The sequence below is a fragment of the Oncorhynchus masou genome, chromosome 21 (assembly GCF_036934945.1).
Source record: "Oncorhynchus masou masou isolate Uvic2021 chromosome 21, UVic_Omas_1.1, whole genome shotgun sequence".
In the NCBI taxonomy this organism is placed as follows: domain Eukaryota; kingdom Metazoa; phylum Chordata; class Actinopteri; order Salmoniformes; family Salmonidae; genus Oncorhynchus; species Oncorhynchus masou.
The window spans coordinates 52,112,051-52,137,416 of NC_088232.1; the positions used below are offsets into that span (position 1 = coordinate 52,112,051).

The 25,366-nt window shown below is 43.8% G+C and overlaps 1 protein-coding gene across 1 annotated transcript in view; it reads right to left on the bottom strand.

The window, feature by feature from the left end:
* LOC135508500 (gamma-2-syntrophin-like) overlaps positions 1-18,877 on the bottom strand; it is a 92,715-nt gene extending 73,838 nt beyond the window's left edge. Inside the window, exon 1 of the mRNA XM_064928748.1 lies at positions 18,394-18,877. Within this exon, the coding sequence (XP_064784820.1) occupies positions 18,394-18,462 (69 nt within the window). The 5' untranslated portion in view covers positions 18,463-18,877. The remainder of the gene's footprint in view (positions 1-18,393) is intronic.
* Positions 18,878-25,366: the final 6,489 nt, after the last annotated feature.

Genomic DNA, 25,366 nt, shown 5'->3' on the forward strand with positions numbered 1-25,366 from the left:
TGAGTTACTGGGACATAGATTGTGGATTTGTCGGCTCTACTGTATTTACACCACAACAGGACATAAACATTATAAAACTCGATCGCCATGTGGGGAGATGATGCTCATGTTTGATGGTTTGAATCCCGGAAAAAAAGGGGAAAAAAATGCATGTATAGCAACTGATCTTATCACCCAAAACCTGAGAGTAAAACCCAATAGCACGTTTGACCATCTGTTTGGCTGCATGTATTATGTCCTCCGTTCCTAAGGTAATTGGGTCGTCCAAATAACCAGTCTTAAGGTGGCCTAGTTCTCTCACTAACAACAGGATCTCATAGAGCCTATTTACACTGCTGCTTCAAAGAAAGACTTTAAAAAAAATACAAATAAAAAGTTGTATTTTTTTTTATTAAGGTTTGTTTTCTTTTCCCACCAATGTTTTGTGCTGCTAGTTCTGTTCACATTATATCCTCCATGATTTATTCTATGCCTTCTTCTTCTTCATTCCATCTCTTGATTTTGCATAATGTGTTGGGGAAAAAAACACATGGAAGATTTTTGAGAGTTCTAGAATGGTCTTTGTTTTTCTTCTTCTTTTTTTTTACTAAAGCCCTCAGGTATTATCAAATCAAATTGTATTTGTCACATGATGCCCGAATACAACACTGTAGACCTGACAGTGAAATGCTTACTTACAAGCCCCTAACCAGTAATGCAGTAAAAAAAAAAAAAAAATGTACACAAAAAAATGAAATAAAATAAGAATAACAAATAAAAGTAACAAATAATTAAATAGCAGCAGTAAAATGACAATAGAGAGACAGGGGGTATCGGTACAGAGTCAATGTGCAGGGGCACCGGTTAGTCGAGGTAATTGAGGTATGATGTACATGTAGGTAGAGTTATTAAAGCGACTATGCATAGATAATAACAGAGAGTAGCAGCGGTGTAAAAGAGGTGGCGGGGGAGCAAAGCAAATAGTCTGGGTCCAGTTGATTATATAGTTGAGCTGTAGTCAATTAATAACATTCTCACATAGGTTTTCCTTTTGTTCAGGTGGGAAAGGGCAGTGTGGAGTGTAATAGAGATTACATCATCTGTGGATCTGTTAGGGAGGTTTGCAAATTGGAGTAGGTATAGGGTTTCTGGGATAATGGTGTTGATGTGAGCCATGACCAGCCTTTCAAAGCACTTCATGGCCACAGACGTGCTGCGGGTCGGTAGTCATTTAGGCAGGTTACCTTTGTGTTCTTGGACACAGGGACTATGGTGGTTTGCTTGAAACATTTTGGTATTAAAGACTCAGAAAGGGAGAGTTTGAAAATGTCAGTGAAGACATTTGCCAGTTGGTCACCACATGCTCGCAGTACACGTCCTGGTAATCAATCTGGCCCTGCAGCCTTGTGAATGTTGACCTGTTTAAAGGTCTTACTCACATCGGCCGCGGAGAGCGTGAACCCACAGTCGTCCAGAACAGCTGAGGCTCTCATGCATGTTTCAGTGTTACTTGCCTCGAAGTGAGCATAGAAGTAATTGGTCTCGTCTGGTAGGCTCGTGTCACTGGGCAGCTCTCGGCTGTGCTTCGATTTGTAGTCTGTGGTTGACAAGTGTCGGAGTCAGTGTAGTACGATTAAATCTTAGTCCTGTATTGATGCTTTGCCTGTTTGATGGTTCATCAGAGGGGATAGCAGGATTTCTTATTAGTCCCGCTCCATATTAGTCCCGCTCCTTGAAAGCGGCAGCATTACCCTTTAGCTCAATGCGGATGTTGCCTGTATTCCATGGCTTCTGGTAGGGGTATGTACGTAAAGTCACTGTGGGGACGACGTCATCGATGCACTTATTGATGAAGCCAGTGACTGATGTGGTGTACTCCTCAATGCCATCGGAAGAATCCCAGAACATATTCCAGTCTGTGTTAGCAAAACAGTCCTGTAGCTTAGCATCTGCTTCATCTGACCACTTTTTCATTTACTGAGTCACTGGTGCTTCCTGCTTTAATTTTTGCTTGTAAGCAGGAATCAGGAGGATAGAATTATGGTCAGATTTGCCAAAATGGAGGGCGAGGGAGAGCTTCGTACGTACTCTGCGTGTAGAGTAAAGGTGGTCTAGAGTTCTTTTCTCCTCTGGTTGCACATTTAACATGCTGGTGGAAATTTGCTAAAACTTATTTAAGTTTCCCTGCATTAAAGTCCCTGGCCACTAAGAGCGCCGCCTCTGGATGAGCGTTTTCCTGTTTACTTATGCCCGTATACAGCTCATTGAGTTCGGTCTTAGTGCCAGCATCAGTCTGTGGTGGTACGCAGACAGCTACAAAAAATACAGATGAAAACTCTCTAGGTACATAGTGTGGTCTACAACTTATCATGCGATACTCTACCTCAGGCAAGAAAAACCTTGACTTCCTTAGATATCGTGCACCAGCTGTTGTTCACAATTATACATAGGCCGCCACCCCTTGTCTTACCAGAGGGTGCTGTTCTATCCGGCCGATACAGTGTAAAACTCGGCAGCTGCATGTTGTTCATGTCGTCGTTCAGCCACATAAAATAGGGTTTTTAATCTCCCTTTGGTAGTTTAATCTTGCTCCTAGGACATCAATTGTATTTTCCAATGATTGCATGTTTGCCAATAGAACAGGATGGCAGTGGGGGTTTACTCACTCACCTACGAATTCTCAGAACGCAGCCCGACACCCCACCCCCTTTTCCTCCGTCTTCTCTTCACGCAAATGACGGGGATTTGGGCCTGTTCCCGGGAAAGCAGTATACCATTCAAGCTTCTACCAGCTGGTGGTGAGTAATCGCTGTTCTGATGTCCAGAAGTTATTTTCGGTCATAAGAGACGGTAGCAACAACATTATGTACAACATAAGTTACAAACAATGCTATTTTTTTAATACAAATAACACAGTTGGTGTCACGTTCTGACCTTAGTTCCTTTATTTATGTCTTTGTGTTAGTTTGGTCAGGGCGTGAGTTGGGGTGGGTAGTCTATGTTCTTTTTTCTATGTTGTGTTTATGTGTTTGGCCTGGTATGGTTCTCAATCAGAGGCAGGTGTCATTCGTTGTCTCTGATTGAGAATCATACTTTGGTAGCATTTTCCCACCTGTGTTTTGTGGGTGATTATTTTCTGTTTAGTGTTTTTTCTTCACCTTACAGAACTGTTTCGGTTTCGTTTCATTCTCTTTGTTATTTTTGTTTAGTGTTCTGAGTTTAAATAAATATATCATGAACACATACCACGCTGCGCTTTGGTCCTCCTCTCCTTCCACCGAATAGACAACCGTTACAGTTGGTTAGGAGCACATGAAACATCAGCCACCCTGTATAGCCATCATTCAATGAGTTCACAACAAGATGCAGTTGTACAGAAGCCTTCACTTCCCACACCTCAAGACCCAGTACCCTGGTGGTGGGAGAAGAGAGACACCCTTCTCATCTTGTCAGAGCTCTTCGACATGCACTTGAGTGTCTTCACCTTCCCTGTTTCTCAACTGCAGGTGATGCAATTAGCCAGGAGAGATCACACATTCTGCTAACAAAAGTTGACATGTCGAAATTTCTACAGAAGAAGTGTTCATTTTGAAGTCTATGACACCACAAAACAAATATACCACAATGCAAAAAAAATATGGTTCTATTATTTCAAACTTTTGGTGAACCTTTGTTTTCAACCCCATTTCATAAGAAGCAACTTCCAGTAATGTGTTAATGTGGTAAATCTCAATTATTTAAAAGAGCAAAAATACTTGAGATCCAAATCTTTTAAACCAAAGTTGTGTTTTTGTCACGACTTCTGCCGAAGTCGTTGCCTCTCCTTGTTCGGGCGGTGCTCGGCGTTCGACGTCACCGGTCTTCCAGCCATCATTGATCCTTTTTTCATTTTCCATTGGTTTTGTCTTGTCTTCCCACACACCTGTTTTCAATCCCATCCATTACCTGTTGTGTATTTAACCCTCTGTTTCCCCTCATGTCTTTGTCAGAGATTGTTTATTGTCAGTGTAGTGTTTTTGTTGTATAGGTGCGCGACGGGTCTTCGTACCCATATTTGTTTATGTTCTTTTTCCTGTTTAGTGTTATGGAGCATGTTACTTGGACATTATTAAAAGACTCCATTTTACACTCCGCTTGACTCTCCTGCGCCTGACTTCCCTGCCACCTATACACATATGCCTGACAGTTTTGACTAAACCCAAAGAGTGATCTACTAGGATGTAATAGCACAAACATTTGATCCATGCCTCTTTTTAAAGTTTTAGAGAGGGGGCAAATAATTTTTAAAACACAGTTTGGAATTTAGGTCATGGCATTTTCCCCTCGACTTCCAGGAGGACATAAACATACTTCAAAGATTTATGTAGAGAAAATACTGCTGGACAATACACATGATAGGGGACTCAACACGATAATTAAATCTAGCATTCGATCTGGATGCAGATGGGGTGACGTTCCAAGATGGCGTAGCAGTAAGTCGTCCTGTCGTATCGTCTCTCTGTAAGTATCGTCTCTTTTCGTTTTAGATATTTTTCTTCGCATATCTTTAAAAACATTTTTGCTCGCCTTTTGCACACATTGTATATAGACTCCCCTTTTTTTCTACTGTGTTATTGACTTGTTAATTGTTTACTCCATGTGTAACTCTGTGTTGTCTGTTCACACTGCTATGCTTTATCTTGGCCATGTCGCAGTTGTAAATGAGAACTTGTTCTCAACTAGTCTACCTGGTTAAATAAAGGTGAAAGAAAAAAAGAAAAAAGAAAAAAGAAAGTACAAAGCCTATTAGTGCCATAAGCCTGTAGCTGGGAATCCATCCAATTGGCCAATGAAAAACAAATATGCGAATAATTGTAAAATCCACATAAGAAATATACATGCATTTTCCCCCCAGAGATGTGCTTCCCTAAAAGGTACTTATTGCGGATAAAAGACTGTGCGTGATGACGTAGTGCACATTTAAAAAAAAAAAAACATAATTTTTGTATTTTTTGTATTTCAATTTCCCATGTACCGAATTAAAAATGACAAGTTAAATGTGTTTCCATCGCATTTTCCACTTCTCTTATGGTTCTGTCACTAAAAACGTTGCATTGTAATAGCGAAAGTGCCCACTCTGGTCTTGGCACTGTGCTCTAGCCAACAGCTCGCACTCATAGTGTGGTGCGGGTATAGGCAACATGATGAGATTATTATGGGATAAGATTATTTTTTATTTGTCAAACGGCAGCCAAGTATCATGTCACCAGAACCTTCAATCGAAAAGAACATCAAGCTCATCGCCGTGAACTTTAATCTGTAGATGAATAAACTGCATGGTTTCCCGAGTCGTAGGAAAAAGACCACACACTATCATTGCGCGTAACTCCCAATTTATTTAAAAAATGTTCTACTTCATTTTCATAATCTGCAGCACCACCCAAACATCAACATGATGGGAAAATTGTGCGTTTCTATGTTTTGTAGTAAAAAATAATAAAATGGGAAGATAAGTGTTTCAGTTGACATCGTCGGTGTGCATTTAAAAAAAAAGAATTACTAATGGTAATTAGTAATGATTGATGATGTCATTGGAAAATTTATTCTTTACTACAAAAAATAGAAACGTGCCCTTTCCACATACAGTACCAGTGAAAAGTTTGGACACACCTACTCATTCAAGGGTCTTTATTTTTGACTATTTTCTACATTGTAGAATACAGTAAAAATTAAAAGAACAACCCTGGAATGAGTAGGTGTGTCCAAACTTTTCACTGGTACTGTATGTTGATTTTGCGGTGGTGCTGCTGGAGCTTCATTAAGCTCCCTAACTACTGTCAACTGGCCAATCACATCTGTGGCAGCTGGATATGATACTAATAAACATTTAAAAAAATATAAAAAATAATTGAGTCAAAGGACCAGTGGAATCAATACCGTAATCAATAACGTCCTGTGTTTTAAATATATTTCCACACTATGATGTTGGAATAATACTTGTGAAATTGTGAAAATTATGATAACGTCCTTTTAGTGTTAGAGCTGTTTGAAAAGACCACCTGAAATTTCAGCCTGTTTTTGGGGATGACATCACCAGGAGGTCAATTAATGAGTAGTCCAATAAGAAAGAGAGTTCCAAACCTCTGTGCCAATAACAGCTAGTTTTCAGTCCCCCCCCCCACTCTGACACAGTCCTTAAATACATTCTTGCTTGAGAAATTTGCTAAGAAGCTGTTTCTTTTTGACCATGTTAAATGAAAACAATCACAGTAAGGGAATTAATTGTTACCCAGAAATCATTGAGATATTTAAAATTAAAATAAAAGACTGCATTGGACATTTTAACTTGTATTTCATTACAGAAAAGAATCTGAAGGTGCATCGGGGCGGCAGGTGGGCCAGTAACCGAAAGGTTGCTGGATCGAATCCCCAAGCTGATAAGGTAAAAAAAATCTGTGGTTCTGCCCTTGAATAAGGCAGTTAACCCACTGTTCCTCGGCCGTCATTATAAATAACAATTTGTTCTTAACTGACTTGCCTAGTTAAATAAAGGTTACATTTTAAAAAGCTAAATCAACATACAACAAATGGAGATTAAACATCTCTATTTGGCTTGGGATGAAAGGCTTGGAGTTGAAGCAGATTGGATTGGAAAGGCAGTGTAGCATCGGTGGAGGGAGGGGGCATCGATGGCACAGCCAGAGAGAAGACAGTCTGACATACAGGCCCGGAGCGCTTCATCAGTGCACCAAATCTACTTCTCCGACGGTCAGTTCCTCTATAGGACACTCTCCTCAGTGGGTATTGGTCTTTCATTCAGGAGCACCCACCTGGTACCTTCAAGCATGTTGTTATATATCATATCAGAAACTGGAAGGGAAAAAACTACCACATGAGAAACCAGAGGAAACAGCCACATGAGAAACAGCCACATGAGAAACCAGGGGAGAGAAACAGCCACGTGAGAAACCAGGGGAGAGAAAAAGCCACATGAGAAACAGCCACATGACAAACCAGGGGAGAGAAAAAGCCACGTGAGAAACCAGGGGAGAGAAAAAGCCACATGAGAAACCAGGGGAAACAGCCACATGAGAAACCAGGGGAGAGAAACAGCCACATGAGAAACCAGGGGAGAGAAACAGCCACATGAGAAACCAGGGGAGAGAAACAGCCACATGAGAAACCAGGGGAGAGAAAGCCACATGAGAAACAGCCACATGAGAAACCAGGGGAGAGAAACAGCCACATGAGAAACCAGGGGAGAGAAACAGCCACATGAGAAACCAGGGGAGAGAAACAGCCACATGAGAAACCAGGGGAGAAAAAAGCAGCCACATGAGAAACCAGGGGAGAGAAACAAACAGCCACATGAGAAACAGCCACATGACAAACCAGGGGAGAAAACAGCCACATGAGAAACCAGGGGAGAGAAAAAGCCACATGAGAAACAGCAGAGAAACCAGGGGAGAAACAGCCACATGAGAAACCAGGGGAGAGAAAAGCAGAAACCACATGAGAAACAGCCACATGAGAAACCAGGGGAGAGAAACAGCCACATGAGAAACCAGCCACATGAGAAACAGCCACACATGAGAAACCAGGGGAGAGAAACAGCCACGTGAGAAACCAGGGGAGAGAAAAAGCCACATGAGAAACAGCCACATGAGAAACCAGGAAACCAGGGAGAGAAAAAGCCACATGAGAAACCAGGGGAGAGAAACCACATGAGAAACCAGGGGAGAGAAACAGCCACGTGAGAAACCAGGGGAGAGAAAAAGCCACATGAGAAACAGCCACATGAGAAACCAGGGGAGAGAAACAGCCACATGAGAAACCAGGGGAGAGAAACAGCCACATGAGAAACCAGGGGAGAGAAACAGCCACATGAGAAACAGCCACATGAGAAACCAGGGGAGAGAAACAGCCACATGAGAAACCAGGGGAGAGAAACAGCCACATGAGAAACCAGGGGAGAGAAACAGCCACATGAGAAACCAGGGGAGAGAAACAGCCACGTGAGAAACCAGGGGAGAAAAACAGCCACATGAGAAACAGCCACATGAGAAACCAGGGGAGAGAAACAGCCACATGAGAAACCAGGGAGAGAAACAGCCACGTGAGAAACCACATGAGAAACCAGGGAGAGAAAACAGCCACGTGAGAAACCAGGGGAGAGAAAAAGCCACATGAGAAACAGCCACATGACAAACCAGGGGAGAGAAACAGCCACATGAGAAACCAGGGGAGAAAAACAGCCACATGAGAAACCAGGGGAGAGAAACAGCCACATGAGAAACCAGGGGAGAGAAACAGCCACATGAGAAACCAGGGGAGAGAAACAGCCACATGAGAAACAGCCACATGAGAAACCAGGGGAGAGAAACAGCCACATGAGAAATCAGGATTCGTGGTAACACTGGTCTGATATTGATGGCCTTCGGGATTCATGGTAACACTGGTCTGATATTGGCGCCTTCAGGATTCATGGTAACACAGGGGTGATATTGATGGCCTTCAGGATTCATGGTAACACTGGTCTGATATTGATGGCCTTCAGGGATTCATGGTAACACTGGTCTGATATTGATGGCCTTCAGGATTCGTGGTAACACTGGTCTGATATTGATGGCCTTCAGGATTCATGGTAACACTGGTCTGATATTGGCGCCTTCAGGATTCATGGTAACACAGGGGTGATATTGACGGCCTTCAGGATTCATGGTAACACTGGTCTGATATTGGCGCCTTCAGGATTCATGGTAACACAGGGGTGATATTGACGCCTTCAGGATTCATGGTAACACTGGTCTGATATTGGCGCCTTCAGGATTCATGGTAACACAGTGGTGATATTGACGCCTTCAGGATTCATGGTAACACTGGTCTGATATTGATGGCCTTCAGGATTCATGGTAACACAGGGGTGATATTGATGGCCTTCAGGATTCATGGTAACACTGGTCTGATATTGGCGCCTTCAGGATTCATGGTAACACTGGTCTGATATTGGCGCCTTCAGGAATCATGGTAACACTGGTCTGATATTGGCGCCTTCAGGATTCATGGTTGTGAGACTTATTTTGACATAGAACTAATATCATCTGGTAAACATTCCCACACTAGTATCATAAATTAATACATTGTTGAATAAATCTTTTAAATTACTTAGGATTTTTTTTTTTTACGTCTGTGTAAATTGGCTTACTTGCTTGTGCATTATGGGTCAGCTCATAAGGGTAATATCAGTAACACTTTATTTTACAGACCACTACTTTACAACGTTGACTTAATAACAACTTATTAAAACGGTAATGAACAAATAACCTCATAGTAAATAACAATAATGAATAATTAATTGATGACAACAACAACAAAAAAACGTTACCATATTACACTTGGTTCCAGGCAGCGAGCAATTGTGTGGAATTATTTTAGAAATACCAGAAACATTCCATTATTATTGATTGATTATAGAACTGAAGCAGAGCATATAGCAGTAATCGCCTAGAAGTCAAATGGAACAAGAACAAGACTACAGAACAGTACTACTGGGTCCATAGTCCACATGCAGCAATGGATAGAAACGATCAGTTCCAAAAGGATAAAAGACAAATACTGGGTGTTCTTGGCAGGTGTCACAATCACTGCTTTTGTCAGGCTTGGTCTTTCATCCGTTTCCCTTTCTTTCAGTCTGGAATCAAAATTGAAGTCAATGGAATACAGGCAGAGGATGAAAAACCACACAGAAGTACTCATGGCAGCTTCCCCCTGGTTGGAGGTCATTTAAACCTACGGGTTAATGTCATGACAGCTTCCCTCTGGTTGGAGGTCATTTAAACCTACCCTCGAGGGATAATGTCATGGCAGCTTCCTTCTGGTTGGAGGTTGTTTAAACCTACCCTTGAGGGATAATGTCATGACAGCTTCCTTCTGTTTGGAGGTCATTTAAACCTACCCTTGAGGGATAATGTCATGGCAGCTTCCTTCTGGTTGGAGGTCATTTAAACCTACCCTCGAGGGATAATGTCATGACAGCTTCCCTCTGGATGGAGGTCATTTAAACCTACCTTAGAGGGATAATGTCAGCAAATTTATGCCACTAGGCTACGCTGCCGCCCCTCCACTCTAACCACTAGGCTACGCTGCCGCCCCTCCACTCTAACCACTAGGCTACGCTGCCGCCCCTCCACTCTAACCACTAGGCTACCTGCCGCCCCTCCACTCTAACCACTAGGCTACGCTGCCGCCCCTCCACTCTAACCACTAGGCTACGCTGCCGCCCCTCCACTCTAACCACTAGGCTACGCTGCCCCCCCAAATGCAATCTGGGGCTGTCAAAAGTACACCTATTTCTCTTACATTTGACTGTTGTGACCATTCAGGAATTCAAGAAGAATTACAATCCAGCATAATGATTTATAGTAAATATAATTTTAATAATAATAATAATAATAACAATTACAAAATCAGAAGCAGTATGCCTGCAAAGTTAAACAGGTCTTACACTAATCAGTAGAATCTAGTGAACGCACTTACGAAATGCCCGATTTTAAAGGAGACGAGGAAGATAAGAAAAATACAAATAAAAAAAAATCTCATTTTGAAATGCATGGGACATCATTAAAATTCATGAGGTCCCTGCCTTAGATCAAAATGAAAATGTCAATGAAAGATTGTTGGGGCACTAATAATTATGCTACGGAGGAGTTGCATTTTAATTTACTAAGTAAACATCTCAGGACAATATTTAAATAGGTAACTAGGTAAATAACACCAAGCCTCAAAGGAAACATAGGAGAATCATTATCTGTTTGAGAATGTATTGCTTCCCATCAGTACAATGGAGCGTGGTGGTGGTGGTGGTGGTGCTGGTGGTGGTGGTGGTGGCCGTGGTGTTGGTGGTGGTGGTGGCCGTGGTGGTGGTGGTGGTGGTGGCCGTGGTGGTGGTGGCCGTGGTGGTGGTGGCCGTGGTGGTGGTGGCCGTGGTGGTGGTGGCCGTGGTGGTGGTGGTGGTGGTGGCCGTGGTGGTGGTGGTGGTGGTGGTGGTGGTGGCCGTGGTGGTGGTGGCCGTGGTGGTGGTGGTGGTGGTGGTGGTGGTGGTGGTGGTGGTGGTGGTGGCCGTGGTGGCCGTGGTGGTGGCCGTGGTGGTGGTGGTGGTGGTGGTGGCCGTGGTGGTGGTGGTGCTGGTGGTGGTGGTGGTGCTGGTGGTGGTGGCGGCGGCTCTGGATATGGCATTCTCAAAACAGATACTAGAGCAGGACTGACTTGTTTTAATATTAATGCCTGATTGATTTCCTGGCTACAACTCCATCGACTTTCACACTACACTGGGGGTGTAATTACGTTTCTGCTGCCCATGCTAAAAGGAGGAGAGGGGGGGGTGCATGTTTTTTTTTGTACTTCACAGTTTTCATTACAGCATAAATCAAAGGAGGTGTTTAAAATAAAGAATAATAACCGAAAAGACCAAATCCTGAAGGCCGATTAGAACATAGTTTGATAGTACAGATACTGCCGGGCATCATATACCTCAGAATGGGTGATCAGTCCCTGGAGAATGTAACTGAAGTGATGGATGAGGGGGTCAGATAATGTTTTTCTCTATTAGCAATATAATGTGGGATCGTCTACAGAACTAAGACTGTAAACATTCTTCTAAAATGACGTAAGGGTAGTTTAAAAGGTCCATGTTCTTCTTCCCACCACGGGATCAACAGCCTGTATTTCCACTGTTGGGTCTGGTTTTTAGGCTGAGTTGACAAAACATTAGGAACACCTCTTTCCATGACATAGACTGACCATGAAGGGCAGAAGACAGATTAAAGATGTTTAAGCTTTGAGACATTTGAGACATGGATTGTGTATGTGCCATTTTAGAGGGTGAATGGGCAAGACGAAAGGTGCATTGCTTGCTGTTTGGGGGTTTTGGTCTGGGTTTCTGTACAGCACTTTGTGGCATCCACTGATGCAAAAAGAGCTTTATAAATACATTTGATTGATTGCAAATCTACACAGAGTGCACAAAACATTAGGAACACCTTCCTAATATTGAGTTGCACCCCCCCCCCCCACACACACACACTTTTGCCCTGAGAACAGCCTCAATTCGTCGGCCCATGGACTCTACAAGGCGTCGAAAGCGTTCCACAGTGATGCTGGACCAATGTTGACTCCAACGCGCCCCACAGTTGTCAAGTTGGCTGGATGCCATTTGGGTGGAGGACCATTCTTGACACACATGGGAAAAACTGTTGAGTGAAAAACCCAGCAGCTTTGCAGTTCTTGATATACTCAAACCGGTGCGCCTGGCACCTACTACCAGACCCATTTCAAAGTCACTTAAATCTTTCGTCTTGCCCATTCACCCTCTAAAATTGGCACATACACAATCCATGTCTCAAATGTCTCAAAGCTTAAACATCTTTAATCTGTCTTCTGCCCTTCATGGTCAGTCTATGTCATGGAAAGAGGTGTTCCTAATGTTTTGTCAACTCAGCCTAAAAACCAGACCCAACAGTGAAATACAGGCTGTTGATCCCGTGGTGGGAAGAAGATGAATGGTTGAACACCTGTCACGGCTTTCGTTGGGGGACGGAGAGCCTTTCTGTTTCAGTATCCTGGTCGGCCACGGCCAGAGTCACACCTTCAGTGTGGAGAAGACCTCTTTGCTGTTTCCCGTTACCACGCCGCTTGGTCCTGTTGTGGTGGGTGATTCTGTCACGGCTTTCATTGTGGGAAGGAGGAGCGGACCAAAATGCAGCGTAGTTGTGATTCATTTGATTTAATAAGGAAACTATACACGATTAAACTAACAAAATAACAAACGTACGTAAACCGAAAACAGCCCTATCTGGTGCAAAACACAGAGACAGGAACAATCACCCACAAACACACAGTGAAACCCAGGCTACCTAAATATGGTTCCCAATCAGAGACAATGACTAACACCTGCCTCTGATTGAGAACCATATTAGGCCAGACATAGAAATAGACAAACAAGACATCCAACATAGAATGCCCACTCAGATCACACCCTGACCAACCACAACATAGAAACATACAAATAAACTATGGTCAGGGTGTAACAGTAACCCCCCCCCCCCCCCAAGGCGCGGACTCCGGCCGCAAAACCTCAACCTATCGGGGAGGGTCTGGGTGGGCATCTGTCCGCGGCGACGGCTCCGGTGCTGGACGTGGCCCCCACTTCACCATAGTCCTCCCCCACCTTGTCCGCTTCTGTGACCTCCTAGCCACAGCAACCCTACTAAATAACACGGGACAGAGGGGCAGCTCGGGACAGAGGGGCAGCTCGGGACAGAGGGGCTCCTCAGACTCCGGCAGCAGCGCCGGACAGGCTGGAGACTCCGGCAGCAGCGCCGGACAGGCGGGAGACTCCGGCAGCAGAGGAGAGGAGGAAGGCTCTGTCAGATCCTGGCTGACTGGCGGATCTGGAAGAGTCTGGTTGACTGGCGGATCTGGAAGAGTCTGGTTGACTGGCGGATCTGGAAGAGTCTGGTTGACTGGCAGATCTGGAAGTGTCTGGTTGACTGGCAGATCTGGAAGAGACTGGCTGACTGGCAGATCTGGAAGAGACTGGCTGACTGGCGGATCTGGAAGAGTCTGGCTGACTGGCGGATCTGGAAGAGTCTGGCTGACTGGCGGATCTGGAAGAGTCTGGCTGACTGGCGGATCTGGAAGAGTCTGGCTGACTTGCGGATCTGGAAGAGTCTGGCTGACTGGCGGATCTGGAAGAGTCTGGTTGAATGGCAGATCTGGAAGAGTCTGGCTGACTGGCGGATCTGGAAGAGTCTGGCTGACTGGCGGATCTGGAAGAGTCTGGCTGACTGGCGGATCTGGAAGAGTCTGGCTGACTGGCGGATCCTTGCAGACTGACGGCTCTGGCTGCTCCATGCTGACTGGCAGCTCTGGCTACTCCATGCTGACTTGCAGCTCTGGCTGCTCCATGCTGACTGGCGGCTCTGGCTGCTCCATGCAGACTGGTATCTCTGGCGGCTTCTTGCAGACTGACAGCTCTGGCGACATCTTGCAGACTGACAGCTCTGGCTGCTTCATGCAGACTGGCAGCTCTGGCTGCTTCATGCAGACTGGCAGCTCCTTGCAGACTGACAGCTCCTTGCAGACTGACAGCTCCTTGAAGACTGGCAGCTCCTTGCAGACTGGTAGCTCTGGCTGCTCCATGCAGACTGACAGCTCTGGCTGTTCCATGCAGACTGACAGCTCTGGCTGTTCCATGAAGACTGACAGCTCTGGCTGTTCCATGAAGACTGACAGCTCTGGCTGTTCCATGAAGACTGACAGCTCTGGCTGCTCCATGCAGACTGGCAGCTCTGGCTGCGCTAAACGGGCAGGAGACTCCGGCAACGCTGTAGAGGCGGAAGGCTCTGGCAGCGCTAAACAGGCAGGAGAGGAGGAAGGCTCTGGCTGCGCTGAACAGGCGGGAGACTCCGGCAGCGCAGGAGAGGAGGAAGGCTCCGGCAGCGCTGGAGAGGCGAGGCGCACTGTAGGCCTGATGCGTGGTGCTGGCACTGGTGGTACTGGGCCGAGGACACGCACAGGAAGCCTGGTGCGGGGAGCTGCCACCGGAGGGCTGGGGTGTGGAGGTGGTACTGGGTAGACCGGACCGTGCAGGCGCACTGGAGCTCTTGAGCACCGAGCCTGCCCAACCTTACCTGGTTGAATACTCCCGGTCGCTCTGCCAGTGCGGCAAGGTGGAATAGCCCGCACTGGGCTATGCAGGCGAACCGGGGACACCGAGCGTAAGGCTGGTGCCATGTAAGCCGGCCCAAGGAGACGCACTGGAGACCAGATGCGTAGAGCCGGCTTCATGGCATTTGGCTCGACGCTCAATCTAGCCCGGCCGATACGTGGAGCTGGAATAGAATGCACCAGGCTATGCACCCGCACTGGAGACACCGTGCGCACCACAGCATAACACGGTGCCTGCCCGGTCTCTCTAGCCCCCCGGTAACCACAGGAAGTGCGTCGCCATACTCCCTGTGAGCCCCCACCCAATAAATTTTTGGGGCTGACTCTCAGGCTTCCATCCGCGTCGCCGCGCTGCCTCCTCATACCAGCCCCTCTCAGCTCTCTCCGCCTCTAGTTCTTCTTTGGGGCGGCGATATTCTCCAGGCTGATCCCAGGGTCCTTCTCCGAATAATTCCTCCTCCCATGTCTATTCCTCCTTTAGTTGCTCCTTGGGGCGGCTACACTCCCCTGGTTTAGCCCAGGGTCCTCTCCCGTCGAGGATTTCCTCCCAAGTGCAAAAGTCCTTTTTACGCTGCTCCTGCTGCTGCCTTTGCTGTTTCCCGTTACCACGCCGCTTGGTCCTGTTGTGGTGGGTGATTCTGTCACGGCTTTCGTTGTGGGAAGGAGGAGCGGACCAAAATGCAGCGTAGTTGTGATTCATTTGATTTAATAAGGAAACTATACACGATTAAACTAACAAAATAACAAACGTACGTAAACCGAAAACAGCCCTATCTTGTGCAAAACACAGAGACAGGAACAATCACCCACAAACACACAGTGAAACCCAGGCTACCTAAATATGGTTCCCAATCAGAGACAATGACTAACACCTGCCTCTGATTGAGAACCATATCAGGCCAGACATAGAAATAGACAAACAAGACATCCAACATAGAATGCCCACTCAGATCACACCCTGACCAACCAAAACATAGAAACATACAAATAAACTATGGTCAGGGTGTGACAACACCTTGTGAAAAATAGTGTTTAATCATGACTGAGATTCATAACAGAAGACAATTATTTCTGACTAAAAGGGTTTGCTCACCAGTAAAGAATAAACTTATCTAACAATCTATTTTCTTGTCTGCGAGCTTTAAGATACATTCAGTGACGCTTCTGAGCATGTATTGACTCACAGGAATTCACTCCGTCATGCAACGTGACGGCCGCGTGACAAGAAATGCTAATGGGTTTAACCTCTTCACTTCATACTCTCTCTGGGTGCATTTATGCAGGCAGCCCATTCTGATCTTTTACTGGTAAATGAGCTGATCTGATTGATCAAAAGACCAATTAGTGGAAAAAAGATCAGAAATGGACTGGCTGTGTAAACGCAGTACGTGTTTATGTCGGAAGTCTTACCGCTACGTATGATTACGTCATATCTACATTTAACATCAAAGATCCAACTTTTGTCTCTCCAGGTCTTTCTGACATTGGAGGGTTATTTCACCGAGAGCAAACAAAAATTTGGGAAATTCACTTTCAATAACGGAAGAATATCAGGGGGGGTTATAAACAAGTTGAAAACATGTACATTGCATGAGTCATTTAACATCATGGGGAAGGAGAGGGGGGACCAACGATGGAGAAATATCAGACTGAGCCTCGATCTCAGGGACAATGTCTGCCGTTTATACAGGCAGCCCAATTCTGATCCACGAATCGGTCTTTTGATTAATCAGATCAGCTCTTTCGACCAATAATTTTGCAAAAAATAAATAAAAATGGTTCCCCTATGGGGAGTCACGACTTAAACTCCGGCATAGTTTATAAACCAGACCTGCATCCACTATGAGTGAACCGAGCCCATTGACAACAAATACATGCTAGTCTTATTATTATTATGGTCAACTGTTTTAGGTCTATACAAGGTCTAACCCCACCAGACACGTTCACGTCGGTTTTGTCTAACTCCACCAGACGTGTTCATATCCTCACACAGGTTAAATACCAAAACCAACTGTGAACCAACTATATTAATTTGGGGACAGGTCAAAACACAAACATTCATGGACATTTAGCTAGCTTGCTGTTGCAGGCTAATTTGTCCTGGGAGATAAAATAACAACCCAATGTTTATCTGTAATGAATATGGCCCTTTTTATTACAGATGTTTATAGAATTTTGACCCATTTTTGATTCACATAAAAGTGTTCTCTACTCCGATGATTGATCTACAGATAAAAAGGGGAAACCTAGTTAGTTTTTAGTTTTGTTTTCTTTAATTAATCTCTCCTCGTTCAGCTTCTTCTTCTGTGGATTTAATATGGCGGTTGGCAACCAACTTAAAAGGTGCGTTATCGTCCACCAACTGAACTGGAGTGTGGACCTTGTTCATCTTTCCATTACCCACGTGGGTATATGCTCGTAAAAACCAATGAGTAAATGGGAGAGGCGGGACTTGCAGGGTGTCATTAGAATAGAACCAAGTTCTATATTAGCGCCTGGCTACACAGACACCCGGGAGCAGTTTGGATGAAATGATTGAATAACATGCATGTTAGGTTAACCCAAGATGGGGCTGGCAGGAAGCCTACACTCTTAGAAAGAGAAGTGCTTAGTAAAGCCATATAGGGGTCTTCTGTTTGTCCCCACAGGGGAACCATTTTTCTCCCAAAAAGGGTTCTTAGGCTGAGAATGATTCTAGGTCGAACCCTTTGCCTTGCAAAGAACCCTCATCTTCCAAAAAGGGTTCTTCATATGAAAATGGTTCTTGGTAGAAACCAATCCCTCTGCAAAGAACCCTTTTGGAACCCTAAGAGTCTAGTGGTTCGAGCGCTGGGCCAGTAACCAAAATGTCACTGGTTTGAATCCTCGAGTTGACAAAGTCAAAACAAATCTGCCGATGTGCCCTTGAGCATGGCACTGAACCCTAATATCTCCAAGGTCACCGTTGATAATGGCTGATCCCTGGCCGTGACACCCATGGGATATGCAACAACAAAAAAACATTTCCAATTCACACATATTAATACACACATGTGAAATAGCACAAATATAATAGAACAAATAAGCACCTACCGAATGTATTTAAAATTCGAATAGGCTTAGGGCCAAACCTCAAACATACATAGATGGGAGATGATGAACGTATGGGTTGCACCACAACTAATGAGTAAAATATCTCAGTGTAGGTATTCTTCGTACCATCCCACTCTTGACAACATGTGACAATTGTCAATAAAATTGTAACAAAAAATAAAAAAATAATTAAAAATTATATAAAAGTCATTTTAAGTTCAAATAAGACCCAACCAAAACCATACAATAATAACTCATATGTGGTAAATAGTCTAGCTGCTTTCTATATTAGCCAAGTCTGGTATTAGATGAGATATTCTTGTGTATCATACTTATTGATAAGCACAAGCCTACGTAGGAACAGTAGTTGTAATCCAATACGGGAACTCAATGAATGTATGAAGGCAGAACAGATTGTCAACGTAACAACAAACAAAAACACGTTCTATGAGTGCAATATTTCTTCAAATTCTTGCTGCTTCTCAAGCATCCACGGTGCAATTATATACTGCTGTGATCATTTGTTTAAAACCTGACCTTCTCTTTACAGCAGAACTGGGGCATATCTGATTAAATACACTAAAACATCATACATCTTTAGTAGGCTAAATAAAGACACCGAGACCCTCTACTTGCCCAAGTTGGAACCAAGAGGCTGGCTGGTCGCTCTAACAGTTCAGGTTGCTGTTTCCCGGGCACATTCATTTCCCATACAGCCGCTGGCTCTGTCCACTGAACTCGAAGAGACTTTCATAAGTCATTTATCCAACAATAGTCGAGTAGTGCCGTTCAACTATATCCCAGTCACCGAAAGAGGCACACGGACGTACGGACAGACCGAGCATATAGCCTAGCCCCAGTACGCAACTCGAGTAGATAAGGAAGGTAGGCAGGCTACCGAGCTCAACGCTGCACTGTCTCCAGTCTCTATATCACATTTTCCGACGGTGATTATGGATCTGATAGATAGTCACGCAATACATAGCAACTATGAGAAAAACAAATCCACAGCTCAGTGACAGATAGGTGAATCCATGATTAAGGTCGAAACAGCTTCCGCTGCTACGTTGTTAACTGCATTCTGTCGTCGTACTCGGTGAAACGCGGGACAGTCCAAACGTTGTCTTCTTCACCCGCTGCCTCCCCCTCCCTCCTCCCGCATCTTATTTTTAACCATTGCGATGGGTCCAGTAGGCCTTTGAATTAACATGTTTACACACATTCTCTGTTGTCAATTGTCACTGCAGGATTTAGTTCGTGAACTAATTTTCTCCTTCAAAAATGTCTACATTCTATGATTGACTTTAGCTGTATCCAAATGACGCTGAGCAAAGGGAATTGGGATATTTGTGAAGCAGAGATTTCATCAAATGCGATTTAATGCGTTGTGTTTATTCACCGTTTCATCTCTGTGCCATCAAACCATCTCCAATTTGGCATCCAAATAAATACACTAAGTTCATTTACAATTCAATAGGACTACTGGAGTAGCCTGTTAATCAGCTATCGGCCTACTGATCCAGATCTAATAAATACTCTATTGTTGTCATTAGTTTATAATAAATTGCATTTATTTAATATCAAACAAACAATGCATACAAATTAATCGAATTTGAATTTCAAATAATTAAAAAGTTGTGTGGTAGGCCAAATATGTCACTCACAGGCCTGTAAACTATTCCTCTCAGTAATAAAGGACATGATTGACATTTACAGTCTAAGAAATTCATGTTGATTTTGTTATAATATACAGGGAGCAGAACTAGACTTCAAGACTCTCTGCAACAGACCTATACCTTCATTTTATCCATTCAATCCACAAACCAGATGTATTGTTGTGTTATTGTTGTTTAAAAAAACAATCATACAAAAACATTGTTATTAATAATGTATTTGTTAGAGAGCACTGTGTTTTTCTCGAAAGGTGTACAGGCAACAATAGTTGCAATATGTTCTTTGTACGCCAATCTACAGTTTTCAGAATACCCTAGAGATTAGAGTAAGCAGAGGGGCTTGTTATTTTTTCCACATTTCCCTCACCCTCAAATGGAAAAAGATCCCTCTTCTCCAGGCTAACTGTCCATGATGTGGATAACACTAATTGCAAAAAAATAAATAAAATGTGGCACTATACTCTCATTTCAACCAACGTAGCACAATACTCAAGACAGTTATGTAGTATCTGATTCTATATGTTTGATTCAGTCTGAGGTTCTGAAATTGAGGGGATTCATTAGCACTGTTAGCAGGTCTATTTACATGGGACAAACTATTGTGTTGCAGTTTGAAGAAAATACATCATCTGATGAAATTAAGTACTTGAGGTGTCATTTAATTTCTTGAGGTGAAAATGCAGTCTAACGTGTCAACTCTGAAAATCTTTCCATTAATGCAAATAGTAAGATCTAACTATGAAAGAGGAATTTCGTCTCTTTCGCTGAATAACTCTTATTGAATGAGTATTTTTGGAACTGGTTAAGGCATGGCTCTCCAACTCTGTTCCTGAAAAACTATTGATGTGAGAAATGACGGTGGAAACTAGTCTGAATACCAGTGTCTTTGGCCATGGTTCCACTCCTTGCAGCAGCGGCCCACCCATTAGGGGCGGCGCCCCACTTGTGATTGGTCTTCTTTTTTTTTCTTTTTTTTCTTCTTTTTTTATCTTGTGATTGGTCCCAAAAAAAGTTGAACTATATAATATATATGAAAAAAAAAATTCACGGATCAAGTTTCAAATGGTTGTAAAAGTGTGGCAAGTGTGTATATTTTCTTGTTTCAAATATATATTTTTCATAGCAAGCTGTTCAGTTACTTACTAATCTGTCCCTTAGTAAATGCAAGCAGTAGCAACAGCTCAGTGGCCGTGCGAACATTGCATACATCATTTTTCCAGCTATTTGCTATGAGGGGGGAAACTGCCCCAATAAACTCGCTGGATTTAATAGCATAAATTCTAACAGTACAAATCAAATGGACCATCCTGGTTTGACCAGTGTAGATTGTGTTCTGATCGGTTCACATATGACCAAAAAGATTAGAGTTGGTGGCGATATTTTATTCCGATGAAGAAAAAAACAACATCCAGAAATGAAATGTTGCGCTGCCCTCATGCACCAACTCCTCTTTTCCAGATGGATACAGTAGAAAGGGCTAAGAATAACAATTGTCTTGTTAGATAGCAATACAATATAGTGCAATGTACAGTATAGCCTATGGGCATGGGCTAGCCAACTTTTATCATGTAAAACAATGTACAGTACAGCCTATGGGCATGCCAACTTTTATAATGTATAACAATGTACAGTATAGCCAACTTTCATTAATTACAGCCAGGCTTTACGTACAGTTAGTACATGACATGCACTTGCAAACTAACAATAAAATATTGTCAAAAATATCATAACAAAGGGCCTCACGAGTGGTACAGTGGTCTAAGGCACTACAACGCAGTGCTGAGGCGCCACTTAAGCCTCGGGGTTCGATCCCAGGCTGTGTCACAGCCGGCCGTGAGCCCATGGGGCCGCGCACAATTGGCCCAGCGTCATCCGGGTTTGGCCGGGGGGACTTCCTTGGCTTGCTCTAGTGGCGGGCCGTGCACCTACAAACTGACTTCGGTTGGGCGTGTTTCCTCTCGACACATTGGAGCGGCTTTTTTAAAAGAGAAGTGTATTAAGAAGTGGCGCGACTTGGCGGGTCATGTTTCGAGAAAGACGCATGACTCTCAAACTTTGTCTCTCTCTGTTGGCGAGTTGCAGCGATGAGACAAAATCGTAACTCCCAATTTGGGAGAAATAGGGGGGGATATAAATATCATAACAAACAAAAACACATGACATACCAGTTAAAGAGACAAACGACATCCATAAATAAAATGTGCTGCCCTTGTGCACCAACTCTTCTTTAACGTACAGATTAACAGGGGACATGGCTAGCCCAATGACAACATACATTATAAAGTACAGTAGCTAGCATGTACAACGTTCACAAATCAACAGATGACAAGTTCATAAATGCTTAAATATCACAATATACTGGTAGAACATCACGATATTACAATATCACTGACTATATAAACTCAAATGTGTTTTCACATATAGGATTGATTCTGATTTTCATGGGACAAGTTCAGTGACCTACCTCTTCCACGTGGATACAGTAGACAGGAAAGAGGTAAGGGGGAAGTGGATATTTATGAGGGGGAAGGCAGAAGAAGAAGGAAGTGTGCGACATTAAAAAGGGCACTGACAACAACATGTACGGTAATATCAGACATGGAAACTATTCAGATTTTGTGTAATTATGCAACCTAAAATTCAACACTTGTTACATTGGGATGCTCAAATGTGTGTCCGTTCAGTCAGAACTGGGTCAGAACTGGCTCTAGTCCCCTCCCCCAATGAGTCTCTCTCGCCAGAGGGCTTATTTCCGCACGTGCTCTATCAGAGTTCAATCTTGGTTTCATCAGACCAGATAATCTTTTTTTCTCATAGTCTGAGAGTCTTTAGGTGCTATTTGGCAAACTCCAAGCGGGCTGTCATATGCCTTTTACTGAGGAGTGATTTCTGTCTGACCACTCGAGCATAAAGGCCTGATTGGTGGAGTACTCCAGAGGAACTCTGGAGCTCTGTCAGAATGACCATCGGGTTCTTGGTCATTTACCTGACCAAGGCCCTTCTCCCCCGATTGCTCAGTTTGGCCAGGCGACCAGCTCTGGGAAGAGTTTTGGTTGTTCCAAACATCTTCCATTTAAGAATGATGGAGGCCACTGTGTTCTCGGGGACCTTCAATGCCGTAGAAATGTTTTGGTACCCTTCCCCAGGTCTGTGCCTCGACACAATCCACACAATCCTGTCACGGCACTCTACGGACAATTCGTTTGACCTCATGGCTTAGTTTTTGCTCTGACATGCACCTGAGCTAAATTGTACGTAAATACATTTGCAAAAATGTCTAAAAATCTATTTTTATGGGGTATTGTGTGCAGATTGAGGAGGAAAGAAATGTAATTTAATCCATTTTAGAATAAGGCTGTAACGTAACAAAATATGTAACAGGTCAAGGGGTCTGAATACTTTCCGAATGCACTGTATACAAAGAAATGTCAATCTTTATTGTAATATGTTGTTAACCCATTGTATAAAAGTGATAATGCCCTTGAAGCCAGTGTTTGGAGCAGATATTGGCACGGTTTGCTTCTCAGGCATTATATCACTTAGGGTGTGTTCGTAAATTAAATCTGGAGTGCCACAGTGTGCTCTGAATGCGCTCTGGGCATTCCTAAATTCAAAATGTTGTCAGAGTGTTTGGCTCTTGGAGTGTTCAGAGCGCATAGTGGACACTCTGGCTGAGGAGAAGGGTTGACCCGAGCATTCTGACCTCACAATGCCAGTCAATCACCCAAGCTAACTGGCTACTTCCAGACACAAATGAGAGAGCAAGCTCACTCTGACCATTTTACTCGTGCTAGCAAAGCTGGTTAGGCTGTTTTCATGTTATCCAGAGCGTTGGTGACTAACTTTGCTGCTGGCAACAATTTAATTACACCGGTCATATTCAACAGGTGTTGAGCGTTCGTAAATTCACCAGTTATTCTACGAACGCACCCTTAATTAGAACATTTATTTTCACTTATTGCGTCTTGAACGCTTGTTGCCTTCTCCCTGGTTTCCATAGTTACCACAGCCAGAAAGTGGATATATATATAGGGTGCGTTTGTAAATTCACTCTGTCCATCTACTACGATTTCAGAGCACCCTCATCTGAGAGTGACAGAGCGCCGAATTACTGATTGTCACGTCTACTCCCGCTCCCCCTCTCCGGCACTCCCCCTCTCCAGTGCGCCGGTTTACTAACCACTGGCCCAGACAACAATCACCACACGCACCTGTCCCTCATTATGAGACTTGCCTGGACTCCATCACCTTCCTGATTACCTCCCCTATATCTGTCACTCCCTTAGGTTCATTCTCCAGACAGTATTGATTATGTGATTCATGTCAAGATGTGACTCCTGGTTTGTATCGGTCGTTGTTTTATTAAACTCACCACCTGCTTCTCGACTCCCAGCGTCTTCGTTGATGAATTTACAAACATTCAACACCCATTGAATAAGGCCGATGTCGGTAAACATTGGTGGAAAAAAGCGCAATTAAATTGGGGCCTCCAGCACAGTTACAGTCACCAATGCTCTGGATAACATGAAAATGGCCTAACCAGCTCTGCTAGGGCGAGTAAAATGGTCAGAGTGAGGTGTTCTCTCATTTGTATCTGGAAGTTTTTTTTCAGCAAGGTAGGCAAGGTTAGCCAGTTAGCTGCCAAGTTGTGAGGTCAGAACGCTCGATCAACCCTACTCCTAACGCTCTGAGAGCGAAACACTCACAGATAATCTGACAACACTCTGAATTTACCAACGGACAATCTGACAACTGAATTTACCAACAGATAATCTGACAACACTCTGAATTTACCAACAGATAATCGGACAACACTCTGAATTATTTACCAACAGATAATCTAACAACACTCTGAATTTACCAACGGCCAAACTGACAACGCTCTGAATTTACCAACGGCCAAACTGACAACGCTCTGAATTTACCAACGGCCAAACTGACAACGCTCTGAATTTACCAACGGACAATCAGACAACACTCTGAATTTACCAACGGCCAAACTGACAACGCTCTGAATTTACCAACGGCCAAACTGACAACGCTCTGAATTTACCAACGGCCAAACTGACAACCCTCTGAATTTACCAACGGACAAACTGACAACACTCTGAATGTACAAACAGATAATCTGACAACACTCTGAATTTACCAACAGATAATCGGACAACACTCTGAATTTACAGAGTACACTTTAGGATCACACCCATAGTAGAAATTCATAAAAACAAAAATGATCTATTTTGGTCTTAATTTATTAAGGTTATGGATTAGGCATAAGGTTAGCAGTGCGGTTAATGGATAACATGAAAATGGCCTAACCTAAAGTTAGGTTTAAAAAAATCAAATTTTATGGGTAGATTGTAGAAATAGGCTGACTTTGACTATAGCTGGGATAACTAGCGATGATGGTTCTCCCTGGTGCACTCGTCTGTTCGCTCATCAACTGGCAGCTAACGAGTATCATCTAATCTCGTCTGTTCGTTCATCAACTGGCAGCTAACTAGTATCATCTAATCTTGTCTGTTCGTTCATCAACTGGCAGCAAACTACTATCATCTAATCTGTTGAAAACAATTGCAGCATGTGCAGCAGTGGTAATCCGGTGGATTCATACTGTTGTTCTAAGGCGCAGGGTAGCCTAGTGGTTAGAGCGTTGGGCAAGTAACCGGAAGGTTGCAAGTTCAAACCCCCGAGCTGACAAGGTACAAATCTGTCGTTCTGCCCTCGAACAGGCAGTTAACCCACTGTTCCTATGCTGTCATTGAAAATAATAATTTGTTCTTAACTGACTTGCCTAGTTAAATAAAGGTAATATATATATGTTGTTTTTAAAGATCACTTTATACATCTTCTAAAAAAACTACCGGTTGTTCGAAAACTTGACATCATGTTTCTGTCACGCTGCTTTGTTGACAACTCAAACCACCTCGCTTCCC